Genomic DNA, 17,968 nt, shown 5'->3' with positions numbered 1-17,968 from the left:
TTTGGCTTTCAATTATTCGCAATGAGAGTGACAAAAAGGCCTAATGGCCAAATACACTATCCGAAATGGAAAAGTTTTTGCTCTTAAGAACAACTCAAGCCCATCCCAGACGTGCTTGAGATCAATTTGAATAATTCAATGAAAAAATTAAATTTCTTAACATTCATTTGAGGATCATCATTTAAAAAAAAAAAATTATTCGAATATAAATTCAAATGTATTAAATAAATAAACACCGTCCATTTGTTCGATACATTTAAATTCAAAAATAGAATCTTCAATTTAAATGATTTTTTATGACGATGATATACAAATAAAGATATGAAAATTGAACGATTTTAAATTATTAAAATTATGCAGTGCAGAAGCGCTATATGTAGAAAATAGAAATGCAAGCATTATTTAAAAAGAGTGAAAAATCTCAAATTTAAACCTTGAAAATATTGTATTTTTTACATCTTAAATTTACATATCTCTATGATTTTCTGCGGATCAATAAAAGAAAAGTTTAAGAATAATACATGCATCTCCCAAGATAGGACTGCACATATTCCACTGTTTGTGAATAACGTATCTTCGTAATATAAATCTCATAATCGGAACCATTCAATTTCTTAATCTCACTTGAAGATCATTCCTACAAAAAAATCATGGGACTCGGAAATCATTTATGCATCCAAATATATAGAATAATTTGATTGTGCGAGTGTCAAGTAACTTATTCATAATGAACCGTCCATTTATTTGATACATATGGATGATTAAACAATCGTCGATTTAAATGATTTTATTTTGGGATAATTGATAGGGGAATTATTTTCTATATTTTCATGTCAATAATCTCTAAATTTTGTCAAGGAATTGGTTTTTAAAAGAGCCTTACTACTTTTCTTTCTACATTTCAGTCAAGCTGGGCAGTAAGAACTTTTTTTGTGATGAATCGACTTTACGTGGTATTTTTTATGCAATGTTAATTGGAGAAGGAAGCTAAGAGGTTGAAGATGTTGTGTCCAAATCTCCTATTTTTCTATGAAGCCAAACATTCCAGTTTTGCAAGTTAATTCCGTGGAAGTTGCATTTTCCTTCTGAACTATGTATGTATAATGAAGATTCAGAGTCTTTTAGATTTTTCCTAGTACCGTGTGATATATGCTTTAGAAAGATAAGACATAGAGCTACAAATTTTATACTTTTTTAGAATTTTACAAATGCTGAATTAACCCCAAATCTGGTGTGCAAGACAGATGATGATTTCGCAAATCAAGAATAATTCTTTTCCTAATTTGTGTAATTAATTGTTTAGGAATTTGTTTGTTATCGAAGAATTTCTACCATACTTTATGGGCGTTTTCAATATAAATAGAGCGTTCTAAGCTCTTTCTCCCCATACCATATTGTTATGTCACCATCACCATCTACACAATTCGCAAAGAGCTTAAGGACATGCATTCTCATGGATTTCGGATCCTATCTTTCTTTTATTTTTGTTTTTACGTGTAACTAATTTATTTCCTAAGGTCTATGATGAAGCCAAGTCGTGAATAGGCAAAGTATTTGTTAATTGTTATATGATTATATGTCATGCTATATTCATCATCTATGTGCTTATTTTATTTTAAGTTTGGATTTCCGATGACTTTTTCATCTAGATACTTGAATAAACCTACAAGGACGACCAATACCAGGTTAGTTTTGGCTGACATGATTCCTTTATGCTTAATGATTGTATGCCAGACCGTGGATATAATTCTTGTAGAGATACACGAATTGACCACTACTAATTCATACCTTTGAAAGAAGGGCCAAATAGTAGTTGACTCTTAAAAAAAGTAAAAAGAATTATTTCGGTGGACTCATAACCTAGGACTTCATTGTTTCTCAAATTATTCTTGGCATGTGTTATTTTATTCACTTGTCTTTATGATTTTATTGTTAATTTTAATCTAATCAATCCTTCAATTCAATCTGTCATTTCTTGTTAAAGCAATCCATATGGAACCGGCCTCATACTTGCATATCTTACACAATTAATTCGTGTGTTAAGTTTGATTTAATATAGTTTGAACTGATATATATTTTTTAGTTAGTTTAATACATGTGTTGGTTCAATGATTTTCTGCATATCACCGATTGAAAAGTTAATGAATAATACTTTGCACGTCACCCATGAGTGATGCACATATTTCGAACAAAATGTACATATTTAACCATTTGCGATTAACATATCAATGTACATATTTCACTATTTGCAAATGACGTATCTTCATATTATAAGATCTATAATTAGAACAGTTCAATAACTTTAATTTCATGATATTCTTTTGAAAATCAGCCCTAAACAAAAATTTAAATCAGCGTTTGTTTATGCATCCAAATGTATAAAACAAATTGGTTGTATGACTGTCAAAGAAGAAATTGACTGTGTGAGTGTCAAATAACATATTCAAAACAAATCGTAAATTTATTTGATATAGATACTCAATAGCCTCCCATTTGAATTACTTTTTGTATGATGATCCCCTAAAGAAGATTAAGAAATAATAATTAAAAATTTTCTGATTATAAGATTTGTAAAGCAAAAATACAATATTCACAAGTTGTAAAATATGAGTCAAAGTTCAAAGGACCTAACTGAAAACCCCCAAAAAAATTTGGGGAGGAGGGATCTTAAGTTGGATAAATAAATAAAAATGGACAAAATTAAAAGGTGTGTTTTTTCGGGTAATGCTAAAAGACTAAATTCAAAATTTTCAAATTAAATGATGTGTTACTGATAGAAATGAGTACATTTATCACCACTTCTGTATAATTCAATCATCAATTTATATATCATTCAATTACAAAATTTTATCTATAAATTTCAGTCTTCCTGGCATTATTAGTTTTCAAAAGACTTAAATCGATTCACTAAACAACAAAAGAAAACTGGTCTTTCAAGTTGAATCTATCTATGACATTATGAAGGAAGCATATACTCGGGGGGTGGGTGCAGGGCGGACGATTTCAAAGCAGACTCCCCATTCATTAGATAGAGAAGATCACCAAGATTTCGTGATCCGCAACCCAAGTGAAAATCCCCTAATAATTTTAGTGGATGAAGCTTAGGCCATCTCCATTGGGCTAAAATCTAGCCTGCTCCAAAACTTAACTCTAATAGAAGGCTGAGAAAACAATTTTTTTTTTTTTAAAAAAAAGGCCAAATTACAGCCCTTTGACCATCGGGCTCGCCATTCTTAGCCAACCAGGTAGCCCGTTTGAAAGGGCCACATTTATTTTAGGCCGAAATTTAAAAAAAAAAAATTAAAACATCTAAATTTTTTTCCTATAAATATCTAAACCATTTCTCACATCCTTTTCATTTTTTGTTGCTAACCTCACGTCCTTTTAATAAAGGATACTACCTTACCTCTTTCAATTGTCTAAATATAAATTTTTTAATATTTTTTCAAATAGCCACATCATAAAAAATCCAGGAACTTAATCATTTAATGACAAATAACACTCGAAATATATCAAAAACCTTATTTAATATGATAATTTAATTCAACTAACCTATAAAATTAAATAACAAACTTAAAATAATAATAAAGAACAAACTTAAAATAATAAATTATTAAAGAAACTAAAAAATAACTCATTTAGTTAATGATGGTATATAAATATGATCGGACACTTTTTTTATAAATAATTTCTATGGGAATCTATTTCGTAACGCTCCCTCGCTCAGAGGGTGCCATGCACGGTGACACGTACTCCATGAAGCCACGTAATTAGTACGCGTATTATCATCGTCGTCACCCAATCGAATCAAATATAATCAATAATCCCGCAAAATTCACAAGAAAAATATAGTAAAAATACACTTATCAAACAAGGTCTCAGCTCCAAAATATTCAACCCATTACAAGAGAAAAGACCCAGATAGAAAAACATACACTTAATTAACAAAATAAACACAGACAGAAACCCAACTCTCGTACGACTAAAACACATGAAATTACAGACTCCAATGTTTATTATTATTGTAGCCGTACGATCTCCTTAAAACTCCATGACCACCGGATCTAACAACAGGGACACACACATATATATGTATTTGGTGGTACACAGTTTAAGAAGTCTGCTGTTGACCGTACTGCTCAACCCTGTCCCTTATCTCCCTCGCCTTCCCAGCCAGCTTGTAACGAGCCGAGTCTAGCTGGTCCACGTCAGGTGGGTGCTTCCCGGTCACGTACCGGTAGATCCACGACAACACCGTCACCGCCGCCACACTAAACCCGCCGGAGGTCAAGAACCCCATTGTTATGAGGGACAGGGTGATCACTGCCGGGACAAGAACCGGACTGAATATGACAAGCAGGGGGGTGGCTATGGTCAAAGCTATGACCGTGCCGGCAAGGACCAGCCCAGAGAGCACCAAAAGGGACCCACCCGCGGTCACAGCGGTGGCCGCCTTGGCGACTTGGTAGGACTTCTGGTGCTGCTGCTGCATGCCTTGTTGGCCAGCTTGGAAACGATGGGATTGCTGGTATTGCTGGTGGCCTTGTGTATCAGCCATTTTTTCCCCGAGGTGGGTGGATTGAGATAATATTTGGGTTTGAATATCAGAATGTGTTTGGGGAGAGATTACTGGATTGAAGAAATATAATTAATGGTGTGAAATGTTGTGGGATGGGAGGGGGTTTATATAAGAATGGTGGTGTGAATAGCGGTGGCACGTGTTATGGAAGTAGGGCACGCGTTGAGGAGCTTCTCATGCAGGGCTTGCATGCATTGCGACACGTCGTTTGTCTTTATATGAGTGATCTGTTGAGCTACAGAGAAGAAGGGTGTGGAACTGGAGAGTTCGAGGAAATCAGATAAGTTCGATCGTCGATATATTATTTCAATTTGGGCTTAGCCCAAATTTATTTTCGGTTTAATTAATCACAGCCCAAGTCAACCCAAATTGTCTATTGGATTGGACTGATGATTACCTATTATTTTGTTTTAGCCCAAGCCGAGCCCAATCTATTGGACCGAACTGATCAGTACCCATAGTTTCAGCCCAATTAAATGAGGATGATGATCATCATCAGTCCACTAATCACTAAATGAGGAAAATTTTTTTGATATTTTGACAAACTCGGAATTTGCAAGTTATTTCCTTACTTTGATTTATAAACATAGAAATGCAGAATTTTTTTGTGGAAAAAAAAAAAAAAAAACTTGAAATTTGAGACCTTCAATTTCCAAGTCCAAATTTTATGTGAATAGATGTTATTTCTCAATTTCTATAAGTGAGAGTGTAATGATAAAAAAAAATTTGTACTCAAATTTTATTTTTCTTTTAGGTTAACCAAATAAGAAAATTAAAAAATTATAAAAAATAAAATTCCCTCATTTTAAAATTTCTTAATAATCTTAAAATTTATCATCCAAACAAAGTGTAATGGTAAGCTTGGTTAGTTTAGTTAATTTCCAGGAGGTTTTAAATTTTGAATTTTTTTTCTTTTAGCGACAAATTTTAAAATTTAATTTTGAAGTTTTGAAATTGCATCGACTAAAAGTTTTGAGTTTCTATTTGAACATCACATCCTATCTGAGCTTACACACTTTTCTATTTGCACTCCATTTGTAACTTTGAATTCTCATTAGGCGAGCTCGAATCATGACAGGATAAACCAAGTCCTGGGAACAATTTTAGCCATTAAAAAAAATATAATTTATTAAGAAATAGTTGAGTGCTAAATTTTTTATTCTCCAGTCATGAGGCCTAATATATTAACCCCTCTGTATCTTTATTACTTTTTCAAGTTTTAAAAGACCCTGGACTGGATACTAGTCAATTAAAATATCAACTGTTTCTACGGCGCTAATATTCACAACAAGTACCCATTTGCTAGACGCTAATATGTTAGGTCCCGTGCCCGCCGCCTGATTAGCTTTTACTCTTTTTTTCTTCCACATTTTAAACTTTTATAGCCAAAAATATCACATTCATAGCATGTACCCACTTGCTAATACGTTGTAGAAAACATTAAATACAATTAATTGTAATAATACGACTAAAAGGACCTCTTTTGTCAAGAAACAAACGCAAGGCAAAGAAACCAACGCCTTTCAATTTCTATCATTTGATTGCTTTCTGTAATATTTATACGCAATTAAAAGTATCTTTAAAAGGGATGTCGTATATAATTTGTCAAAGTTTTATTTTGATTGATGTGACCAATTGAATATATATGTTAAATCTTCTTCATTTCCGATGGATATGTCAACTATTTATTTTATTAATATATTGAGCTCCACAGCAACATTATCTACTAAAAATAATTAAAATTGATTTTAGTTTTCATCCTATTGGCTTTCAGTGGGACACATGCATTAAAAGAAACTTAAATCAAAGGCATTTGACTCTATCTTTATTTGCCGTTAAAAAAAAGATAGTTAAAAAGTAAGGAGTCAAATAATTCAGCTGCCATGTCATATGTGACATATTCCTTAGAAAATACGTTAATGTCTTTTAGTCCTATTTAGCACGAGATGGTCCAATAATTTCACCTATATATGCTGTTTCGTTTGGAGTATGACTCTCTCTCTCATCTTATTCTCCTGCTCTCCTTTACTTTCTATTTTGTCTCCTTCTTTAAAAAAATTAATATAAGATATTAACGTTATTTAATTGTGACTATTCAAATAGAAGAAAAAAAAAATCTACTCCGATTCGTTTATCTTTTTTCGAAGCCGTTTGAGTTGGAGGCATGTGGGTGGAGTCCACCCGCTCCGTACCAAGATCAGCTCTGGCAATGTGGGAAAAGGCTTCTTTTCCTGGGGATTTGAGAATCCCTTGATCGTATATGTTTATCGTACATTGTGTGATTATAAATTATTTAAAATTTAAAATTTAAAAATCAAATATAAATAGTACTTAACGAAAACTAACCGCACAATGTACGATAAACAGACACGATATGTTGCATCAACTTTTTTTAAGGCGACACGTGATGGGCTCCACAAAAAGAAGATGGATTGTCTGCCCTCCCATTTCCATACTCTTCCTATGCCCTCTTGTAATGTCTGGTTACGATTAAGCCACGTCAACATTTTATATTAATTTTTTTTATAGAAATAATAAAATAAAAAATAGTAAGAATATAAAATATTAATGTGGCTTAACCGTGATCACACAAACAAAATGATACGAAAAAAGTATGAAAATAGGAAGGCAGATGGTCCACACCCACCAACACCTAAAACGTGTACCATTGTCGGGGCAGTCTCTTTTTACGGGTACTATTGTCGTCAGAATGCCCACGGATGGCCGAAACATGACGCAACACCTAAACCCTAAGCCAAAGGCACTTAAAACGTGCTCTAGTGGACATGGTCAAAAAAATGCCAAGAGTGGACAGGGTCACCAGAAACAATTTAATAATAATAATAAAGTTTTGAAACTCATGCGTCTCACGCGTCCCGTGTTCGAAAATTGATCTGTGTGCAGAGGCGGGTGCATCTGAGACTAGGTGGTTCTGAGACCATTTGGAGTTTTGAAAACATACATATAATGGCCTTCTGAGGATCCTTCAAATGTTTTATATGGGTTCCTTGATACTTACTAAGTATTTAATATAATACCTACTATGCATATCTCGACAGGTTAAATAGACAACACTCGATAAATTCTCTTAATATCATTTATTAAGTGTTCGACGAAATATCTCACTGAATAAACTAATTTTTTTTTGCACGCGCGCTCAATTTTTATATAAAAAACTTGGACCCTTTACACTAGGATCACTCTATATTCGAATACTAGATATGTCACTGTCATGGTGAGGTTTGGTTCTTAGTATAGGTTAGAATTTGTGGTGGGTGGTAGAACGATTAGTTTACAATTTAGTCCAGTAAAAACATTTTGATAAATAATTTAGGTTATTTAGTAGTGAAGTTTAAAAAGAAAATTTAAACTGTTTTGCCCATAATAATGTTAAGTTTGTTGTTAAATTGTTGACGTATTACTATGAACTTAATCCATGATACTTATGTTGATGTAGCGAAAAAAGCAGAATATACAACTAGTTGCATGGTAAATTGGCTGGAATACTCAGCGCACGACAACAAATCACATACAGATTAGTACGAATAATCAATTTAGCAGTAGACCTAATAGTCAATCAAACATAATAATTAAGTAGTAAACCACCTCCTGTCTTCTAATTTATAAAAGGTAGTTATCGATGGTTTTGAGTGGAAACTCTCGGTAGAAAGCTTTTGTCGAGGGCCTTGACTTCTCTGCTTCTTAATGAACACTTTGGAAGAACTTAACCACCACGAAGGATTTCAATTCCATGATGTATCATAACGATAGGAAAGGTGAAGGCTTAAAGCTGTTTTAACTTTTCGATCTAGTCTTTTTCTTCCTTTCTTATTTGCATTTGATTCCTTTCACTAGAGAAAGTTCAGCAAAAGAAACTTCCTTTAGTTTGATGAGTGTTTTGTATTCGTTTTAAGAGAGTTTTTAGTTTGCTTTTAGTATGGATATGTCACTTAGTGCTGTTATTAGTGTTTTAACTTTTTGATCTAGTCTTTTTCTTCCTTTCTTATTTGCATTTGATTCCTTTCACTAGAAAAAGTTCAGCAAAAGAAACTTCCTTTAGTTTGATGAGCGTTTTGTATTCGTTTTAAGAGAGTTTTTAGTATGCTTTTAGTATGGATTTGTCACTTAGTGCTGTTATTAGTGTTTTAACGGGATTATTGACAATATTTGACGCTAGAAGGTAGTTAATATGAGACATGATTTAAGTTCCAAGATGTTAAGTGAGGAAATTTGAATTTTAATGGGCAGATGTGAATGTAAATTCAACATCAGAGGGGTGTTGCCGTAAATAAGCTTAATCAATTTATATTGGTGGCCAGAATAAGTGTAGTTTGGTGGTTGAATAGGGATTTTTCCATGCGTTGTTTCTTGTGTGATTATCTCCAAATTATTTTAATTTTGCCATCGAACTTTTTACATATGTAAAGTTGGAGTTGGTTCTACGTTAAGGTTTTCCCCGTATTTAGTATCATTTGTTCTATACTAATGTCTCTCCTCGGTGATGAAGTATTGTATGTTTTTTCATGTTGCATTGCTTGAATATTGTAATTCTTTTTTAAATCAATATTACCTCTCTTCTTTTCAAAAGTTAGTGTTTTCCTATCTATATCAGTTAGGCTTAGAACCACAATGACTAGTGAATATATTTCGTCAAAAAGTCCTTGATCTACGTGGAGTTTGCATGCATTAGTCAGTTACCTCAGTCGAATGGACCAAATGCAACTAAAATTAGCCCACACAGTTTGAACAACACAATTAAGTCGTGTTAATTTGTAATGATGGCAAACTGGAAATCGGCTTCTTTGGTTTGTGTGGACGAGAAATCGAAGTCGTTAAAATGAATCAACTTAATAAGTTAATAAAATTGTCGAATTCAATTTAAATGATCCTAATTATCTAGTCCTTAAATATCAGACAGTGAAATCCGAAGTAGAATCACCAACCCCCACTAATTGTCTGACTCGGATGGAAAATTGGAGACCGAGACCGCTGTAAGCTGATCCAAACCTAACAATGCATGGACATGTGTTGCATGCGGTGGTGGTGTGCATGTCATGCATTCTGCTTGCCAAGAGTGAAGATAGTGTGCAATGTGTCACACGTCAAGTATAAAATTAAAAGAACTTTAATGAAAAATTTTCGGTATTGTTTACTTTAACAAAAAATCATATTTTTACACTAAAAAATCAATTCTGGTATTATTCACTTTACCTTTTATTTTATCTTTATCGTTAAAACTCAAAATTTTTAAATTTTTTTCATTAGTTTTCCTTAAAATTAATAGGATTAATAATTTTGATTCTTATTCGGACGCGACACTTAGCTACCTAAAAATTGACAAATAGTTACGGATATAAATTTATAAATCGTTTACACATAACTTATTAGACATGACACAGGCATCATAAAATAACGAATACTTTTGCAGATCCAGGGTTTTGGGCAAGAAAGTTATAAATTAAATCAAAACGAACTTTAGCATTCAATGATTGCAAGTTTATATAAGTAAAAAGAAATACAAACATAACATTCACTAACAAAATCAAAAGCATGCAAACATAACCTTCACTAATAAATCAAAAGTAGTTCAATCTTAAACAACCAAAGAAGAAAAAAAAACTTCAAAAACTCTGAAAACTTTAAAGTTTCACTTGAATATGTAACATCATTATATAATAAAATTGAAAAAAAAATATTATTTTTAGGGTGTTATTATTTACACTCAAAATATCTCATTGTACTCTAAAATTTTGTTTTTAGAAAAAAAATTACGCTTATAAAGAGTGCACAATGAGATTTTAAAGTGCTAATAAAAACAATTTTTAAATATAGAACAATATTACATACAATATTAGATGGCAAAAATTTTGAGGGCCCTTGAAATTTGTGTCATGTGCAACTACACATTTTGCTCCCCCCTCAACGCCCTCTATGTTTCTCTATAGAAAACAAGCCTCTTTGTTTTGGTTAATTCACGTAAAACAAGGATTGTACAAACTAAAGGAAGATTCAATATGTTAAAAGAAAAAAAAAATCGCATATACAGTAGTAGTATTCAGCCATGACCGCATAAAATTTTTGTTCAAATTGAATGTGTTAATTAATCATTTTTCTTATTTTTACCTAAGGTTCTAAAAATTGTTGGGCGCTAGTTGAGCGGCAGGTAGGGGCCTAACGTCTAGGCACCTAAGCGGCCTATGTGACATTCCACATCGCCCAGGGGAATGATCCTTATATGTATATTCCCATCTCTACCTAGCATGAGGCCTTTTGGGAGCTCACTAGCTTCGGGTTCCGTAGGAACTCCGAAGTTAAGCGAGAAGGGAGCTAGAGCAATCTCATGATGGGTGACCCACTAGGAAGTTGCTCGTGAGTTTCCCAAAAAAATAAAATAAAACCGTGAGGGAATGGTAAGCCCAAAGCGGACAATATCGTGCTACGGTGGTGTAGCGGGCCCGGGAAGTGGTCCCTCCCGGGCCGGGATGTGACAGTTGGTATCAGAGCCTAACCCTGGTCACGTGTGTGTCGACGAGGACATTGGGCCCCTAAGCGGGGTGGATTGTGACATCCCACATCGCCCAGGGGAATGATCCTTATATGTATATTTCCATCTCTACCTAGCACGAGCCATTTTGGGAGCTCACTGGCTTTGGGTTCCATGGGAACTCCGAAGTTAAGCGAGTAGCGCACGATAACACTCCCAGGATGGGTGACCCATTGGGAAGTTCTCGTGTGAGTTCCTAGAAACAAAACCGTGAGGGCGTGGTCGGGGCCCAAAGCGGACAATATCGTGCTACGGTGGTGGAGCGGGCCCGGGAAGTGGTCCTCCCGGGCCGGGATGTGACAGCCTAGGCAGATTGATGTAAATTTATTATATATCTTGTAAATAAGTGCTTATTTACACCTTAAAAAAAACTATAATTGTATGGATAATAAAAGAATGATAAAATGCAAAAATAGAAGTAGAAGAATACACAAATTATATACATCCAAAAAGTTCAATATTTAAAAAACAGTAAGCATATAATCATAATGAGGAGGATTTGGATGATAGACGAAATTCTTCTTGTTCATGAATCATGATCCTTGTATTGGATTAGACATAGACTAAATTATTTAACCTTGTTGTATCTAGTTTATTTCTTTTCTTTGTATGTATCCCCTCAAAAGTGCTCCAATTCGTTTCACTATTGGATGAACTTGTAGTAAATCCATCATTTGCAAATCAAGTACACCATTTCCATAAATATACCAACATGAAACCAAAAAAGAAAAAAGCACACAATTAAAAATATATATATATAAAAAAAAACCGCCTAGGACCGCCTAGGTGCCGCCTAGCTTCCAACCGATTTTTCCAAACGCCTTGCCCAAAATCGGGACGGGGCTCCACCGCCCAGCGCCTAGGCCGATTTTTAGAACAATGTTTTTACCAAAGCTTATAAGCATGTTCTAATGATATTGTCATCTTAATAATAAGTTTTTCATAAAATTTAAAGCTCTACCACTCTTGTTTGATTAAAATTTCTCATACAATACCAAAAAAAAAAAAAAAACAAACAATATTTTTTGTTTTATTTCATTGGTTATATTGCTATATTTTGTATAATTTTTTATGACTTAAAAAACATCTGCTAGCCTGAATTTCTGGCTCCGTGACTCGGTTCCTCTTCAATTCAAGTCACAAAATCAACATACTAATTTCATATTTTGTTGTCACTTGAGCAGTCATGTTGCAAGAACTTTTCCTCCACTACGACAATAAATATTGAGATTCAGACAACAGCCATATTTTAGTAAACACATCAAACTTAAAAAGTTAAATAATTTTTATTTTTATTCCTTGTAAATACACATTTAAAAAGTTCAAATTGATTCCATATGAAAAATAAACTTGATTCTGTTTTTTGTTTTTGGTTTTTTTATTATCAATAAGTCATTGATAAAATAATTACTAGCTAGGAATTTCAGCTGCATGGTCATTTTCTTTACCTAACTTCTTCTAACGTATATGCTTCGAAATATATGCACGTCAACTTCATAACCTCCAAGGATTAAAAGTAAACAAATATACATTGACAATAACATTCTCTGAATAAGACGCAGAATACAATTTGATTTTAAGGTGTGAACTGGCCACCAGCTCAGTATCAAATCATTTCACATGCTTAAATTTTTCCTTCATTTCTAATTAAGTTGGGAGGTTTGCATTTAATTCATGGGCGATCAGCAATATCTAGGTCAGAGGTGTATGAAATCTTCCAACGTAGAAATTTAGGGCATGTAAACTTTAATTAATTGATTTTCCTTTCTTAAGACAACCGCAGCTATATGCTGGACAAATAAAATAATTAAGAAGACTATTAAGGATTTGAAAAATGGATCAAAGAATCAAACAAGAGAGATGAATTTGAGGGCTTTCACTTTGATGCGAAAATAATAATAAAATATTGTTAAAAGGACTAAACAATGTTCGAGGAATTTATCATGTTTACCCATAAGTAAATCTTGTTGTTGACGCTCTAGTAAATTATGGATATATTTTGTCTAAATGGTGATGCTTAAATTGGTGTATGATTATAGGCGATTAGGAATCGCAAAGATGGTTTTTTTTGTAAGTTTTCACTTTTTGTCACAAAACACTGAACAGTGCTCCAAAATCAACGTACTAGCCAAAACGTAGGCTTCTACTATTTGTACACGCACTTTCTTCTTTCTTTTGTCTTCTTCTTTTTTGTCCTCCTCTTTTTTTAATTAAACTTTTTCGTAGATTTATTGGTTCATTTTAAAAAATAATTCACAGAAAAGAGAGTTATTATTACCTTTTTTAAGTAGAATTTGTAGAAGTAGAATATGATTGAAGTGTACAAGTAAAAAAGGCCGATTTTGATTAATAAACCTAATTGAAAATTTAGCAAGTCGCAATATCCCCACCTACTTTGCTTACTTGCTCTTCCAACTATACTATATTTAAATGCAAGGTCCAACCTAATGATTCGGTAAAGATTACAAATAGTTTATGCCAGTCCTATGTTAATGGTTGTGATTAAGAAATTCGAGATTGAATTAATATAAAAACACTTGTTACATAACTTGCATTTAATAATTAATGTTAAAAGTAAACCTGCTTATACCAAATTAAAAATTAAACAGTAGGAAGCTAGCTTGTACTCAAATGGGTGTTGATCTTGTAGATACGTAGGGAGAAACGAAAAAGAAATGGCCAAATTTGAAAAGCTAGAAAGCCATAGTTGAGTGCTGGGTGCAGAGACGGGGATGGATGATAGCTGAGTGGGTTGCAAAAATCAATTTGGTCCCAATTTGTTTGTGGCTTCACATTTTTATGTATTTATTATTATTATTATTATGACATTTGAAATTAGCAACAGAACCGGGTGGGCTATCTCTGCAAAAAGCAAAATTTTGGTCCAATTTGTTTGCGGCTTTCACATTTTTTTTAATTATTAATTTCATACACAATTAGGAACATGCGGTAAAGCAATTTTGACTCCCATTTGTTTGTGTCTTCGCATTCTTTATTATTGTTATTTCATACACATTTAGTAACAGTTTCTGTCAGAATTATGGTTCTCTCAACAAGTTTTGTCAACGGCAAAGACAACATGAGGGCATTGGCTGCCACTAACTCTAACAGCCTCAAATATTTCTTTTTTGAATTTTTACATGACCCCTATAATAATTGAGACAAACAAAAAAGAGAGACCATTTATTAATACTTTTTTAATTAAAACAATACCAAAACTACAATCTTTCCAAAACAGGGAGAGCTCTTTTAGTGATCAATATTGTGAAGAATTCACATCGTATAAGAAATTAATGGTTGAATGATAATTAATTGGTTATCTGCAATGATAAAATGTAGTTAATTCTATTGATAATGATGTTGTGAAACGATGTTTCTAAAATATGAGAACATATCGTTGGCAATTATAAATGAAAGTAATTAGTTTTCGTAAGCTTGTTGTTTGTGGTCCCATTATTGTAAATTTCTGACTCCATCACCGATTTAACGTGAGCTTGTAACTAAGTAGATTATATTTAAATGATTGGTTGTATGGATAAGTTAAAGGAGTGATAGATACAAAATCACCTCATTCTAAGGTTACATTAAGCACGTTCCAAATTCTTGAGTTAAAGTATACTTTTATTGTCTTCAATCATGTTTGTTGCATGGGTTTAATTATGGAAGTTTTAATGAAACATTCATAGTCTGTTCACTTTTAACGTTAAGGACATTTTTAGCCTAAACAGTCACTCTTGGTACTATTCACTTACACCTTTATTTTGTCATTTTAAATAAAAATTAAAGTTTTCAAACCTTTTTCGTTAGTTTCCTTTTAATTATTTATTTATTGCAAGTACATGCATTAAAACATAAAGCTTGAAAGGAAACCATCATTTTACATTTTCTAAAATTAAGCGTGTTTTCATGAAACTCCCTCAAGTATTAAAAATTACATCAACACCCGAGATTTGAAAAAATGGAGCTTTAACAAAAAGCTTCCGATACTGTTCACTTTAATGAAAAACCATATTTTTACCCTAAAAAGTAAATTCTGGTACTATTCACTTACAATACATTTTTATCATTTTTATTAAAATTGAAAGTTTTCAAATCATTTTCATTAATTTTCTTTAAAAAAAATACGTCTACCTTCGTACATAAATTTCAAATAAAAGTTACATAAGGTTGCCACTATTGAACAGTAAGGCACTTATTGAACAATAAGGTGAAGTTACTGTCGGACAAATTGCAGTCATGGGCTTTCTTTTTGTCCTTTTTCAGGATAGCCCCCAAAAACTAATCTATTTATAATTTATACTAAATCTTTTGTCTGGATCACCCATCAAATATAAAATTAGTCATGCCGTTTTACGTGTGAACTTATTTTATTTTTTAGGTTTTAACATAAATAATATAAAATCAGATACCTCCTCCTAAGATTCAAATAAAAACAATTAAAAGTAGTTAATTATTTGATGAATTAGGTGAAAGGCGACAAAGTTAAACAAGCAGCCAAGGCTGTCAGCATATGTACGTTGTATTCTAGCTGGAGAAGGGTACAGAGATATTAATCTCAACAACACAAAAACAAAAATAGGTATTATTGCATAATTTAATGTCATTCTTTGGGCGAAACTACGTTAGCTAACGTCCGTTTTCTTAGAACAACTCCACCTGTTTTAGAGGGTAAAGGCAAGGGTAATGAAATTGTCTTAACTATTTGCTCTGAACAATAATTGTCTTTGTGCAATCTCATTCCTTTCAGAAGAGGAAATTAAAAGGCGAAAGCAAGTGTGATTACTATTCATAAATGTGTATATATATATATATATATATATATATATATATATTATGTTTTGTGCCCTGTAAGTGTGTATTTAATATGTTTGTTCTAATTTGAAAATAAAACTCTCTATTTAATTATGATTGTTTAATTTTAAATACAAGACAAAGCATAATAACGAGCGTAATTAATTAAAAATAAAACGCAAATAAAGAAGGTGGTTGAACTTTGTAAAATTTTTAAGTGTGTTGTTAATAAACATTTGTATTTTTTTTTTAAATTTTTTTACCTTCAAATTAATTCAGGCCGTTGATTTACTAAATTTGGGTTGAATCATATGCACCAGATTATGTCATATGGGACAACCTTCAATTTTCAATTTCTTTTCTAACATTAGAAATCCAGTAGTCCAGATAAAAGATCTGTTGGAAACCTAACAATCTGCGAGGGCAAGGCAATAGTCTACATGGACGCTTGGTTGTGCGGGGGGGTTGGCCTTACTGGCACAAGCCAAGGCAAATCTTGCAAGGGCAGCTAAAAGAGCACAAGCTCTTGGCCCAATTGCCCTCCATTATTTGCACCGGTGGACCGCTTTTTTTTAGGTCAAAGACAATCCAACCCAATTGCTCTATAAATTGAACCATGGGTGGAGACTGGAGATGTCTTAGGATATCTCCAATTCAACGATAAGTTATAACATTTTCGATTCATATGTAGTTAAACTCATATGCTTTAAAGAGTGATTAACCCCATTTTAGAGTTATAACTTTCTTATTCTCGATTTTTTGGTCTTACTTTTAACTTTAGAGATATCTAAAATCAAATGTAACTTTGCATTTGTGAGAAAATCTATAAATTTAGAGTCAAAATATACCTTTTGACTAAAAAAAATTGGTTGCATTAGAAATAGCCTCACGGTTACAGATGGATATTATTTTCTTTCTATTTTCTTCATCATAGTTGCACTCAAGATTTTGTCTCCTTCCACCCATAATTCTTTATTATGCAATTTGACTAGTTGTCTTTCATGTCGTAAGTTGCAAGATCATCATTTTTATTCGTTATTTTTCAAAACAGATTTTGCATGTTCATGACATCATATTAATAATAGGATAGTGCTATTTACAGATCCGTTACTACTTTTCATGCATTCTTTGATAATTTTTGCCTTATAATTCTCTTCAATTTATTCGATTCGACGGTCAAAAATTAAAAATGTTGTGTGAAAAGTAAACATAAGTGTGTGGATAGCATCACCTCTATCTATAATCATATTTACTACACAAAGTTAAGTATTCAACTATCACGTTTGGAAGTTATTAACAAAAATAAAAGGGAAACAAAAATAGAAGAGATTTTCTGTTAACACGGTGATCCCACAAGTGCATACAGGATATCATCAGTTGTTAATTCGTGCGTAGTTTTTTTTTCTTAAGACAATCTGTGTCTAATTACATTAAAACAAGGGTGGTGTGATTCACACACCATTTTCACCTTTTTTACACTTCTCTGTATCCAATCGTCGAATCTATTGAATTGAAAAATATGAATAACAAATTGTAGTTTCACAATGCATGAAGATCAAATACATCACCTGGCGAACTGCCGACGGAAGCCACCGTGACATCAGTGTGTATATAGACGTGCGGTCCCATTAACCCCACGCAATGTGGTTGCTTGTGACTTTGCAATTTCCATTCATATTACAGCAAAAAAAGAAAGAAAGAAAAAGAAAGGCAGAAAGTTCACAGAAACCTTCGGAAAGGTATTTTTCTAAAAGACAATCATTAAGAAAATAGAAAAAGATATTTTTAATTTTTTTGGTCAGAAAAAAAATATTTATTTGGGTCATTTTGGTTGACAAATTTTTACTTTAATCACTATATCACGTAATGTAATTTTTACTGTGTTATGAGAATGCGCGACATACTTGTATCTTTTATTTTTAGGGTTTGTTTATAAAAAATGAATACACATATAATTTGATTAAAATTATGCACACGTAATTGTGTTCTGAGTGTACCAAAAAGACAGCTACAACAGTATCCAGCCCCGACTTCTATACATATACCCCTTCATA

The 17,968-nt window shown here is 32.7% G+C and overlaps 1 protein-coding gene across 1 annotated transcript; it reads right to left on the bottom strand.

Annotated features, from left to right (window-relative positions):
- Positions 1-4,006: 4,006 nt before the first annotated feature.
- Positions 4,007-4,615, bottom strand: LOC103961911 (oleosin 1-like). Its single transcript, XM_009374551.3, has one exon. The coding sequence runs from the start codon at positions 4,556-4,558 to the stop codon at positions 4,112-4,114; it is 447 nt and encodes a 148-aa protein (XP_009372826.1). The 5' UTR covers positions 4,559-4,615; the 3' UTR covers positions 4,007-4,111.
- Positions 4,616-17,968: the final 13,353 nt, after the last annotated feature.

This window comes from the organism of the source record quoted next, unplaced genomic scaffold (genome assembly GCF_019419815.1).
Source record: "Pyrus x bretschneideri cultivar Hongxiangsu unplaced genomic scaffold, Pyrus_bretschneideri_v1 Contig4, whole genome shotgun sequence".
Classification (NCBI taxonomy): Eukaryota; Viridiplantae; Streptophyta; class Magnoliopsida; order Rosales; family Rosaceae; genus Pyrus; species Pyrus x bretschneideri.
Note: the sequence above shows the minus strand (reverse complement) of the source record. Positions and strands in the feature narration are given on the sequence as shown.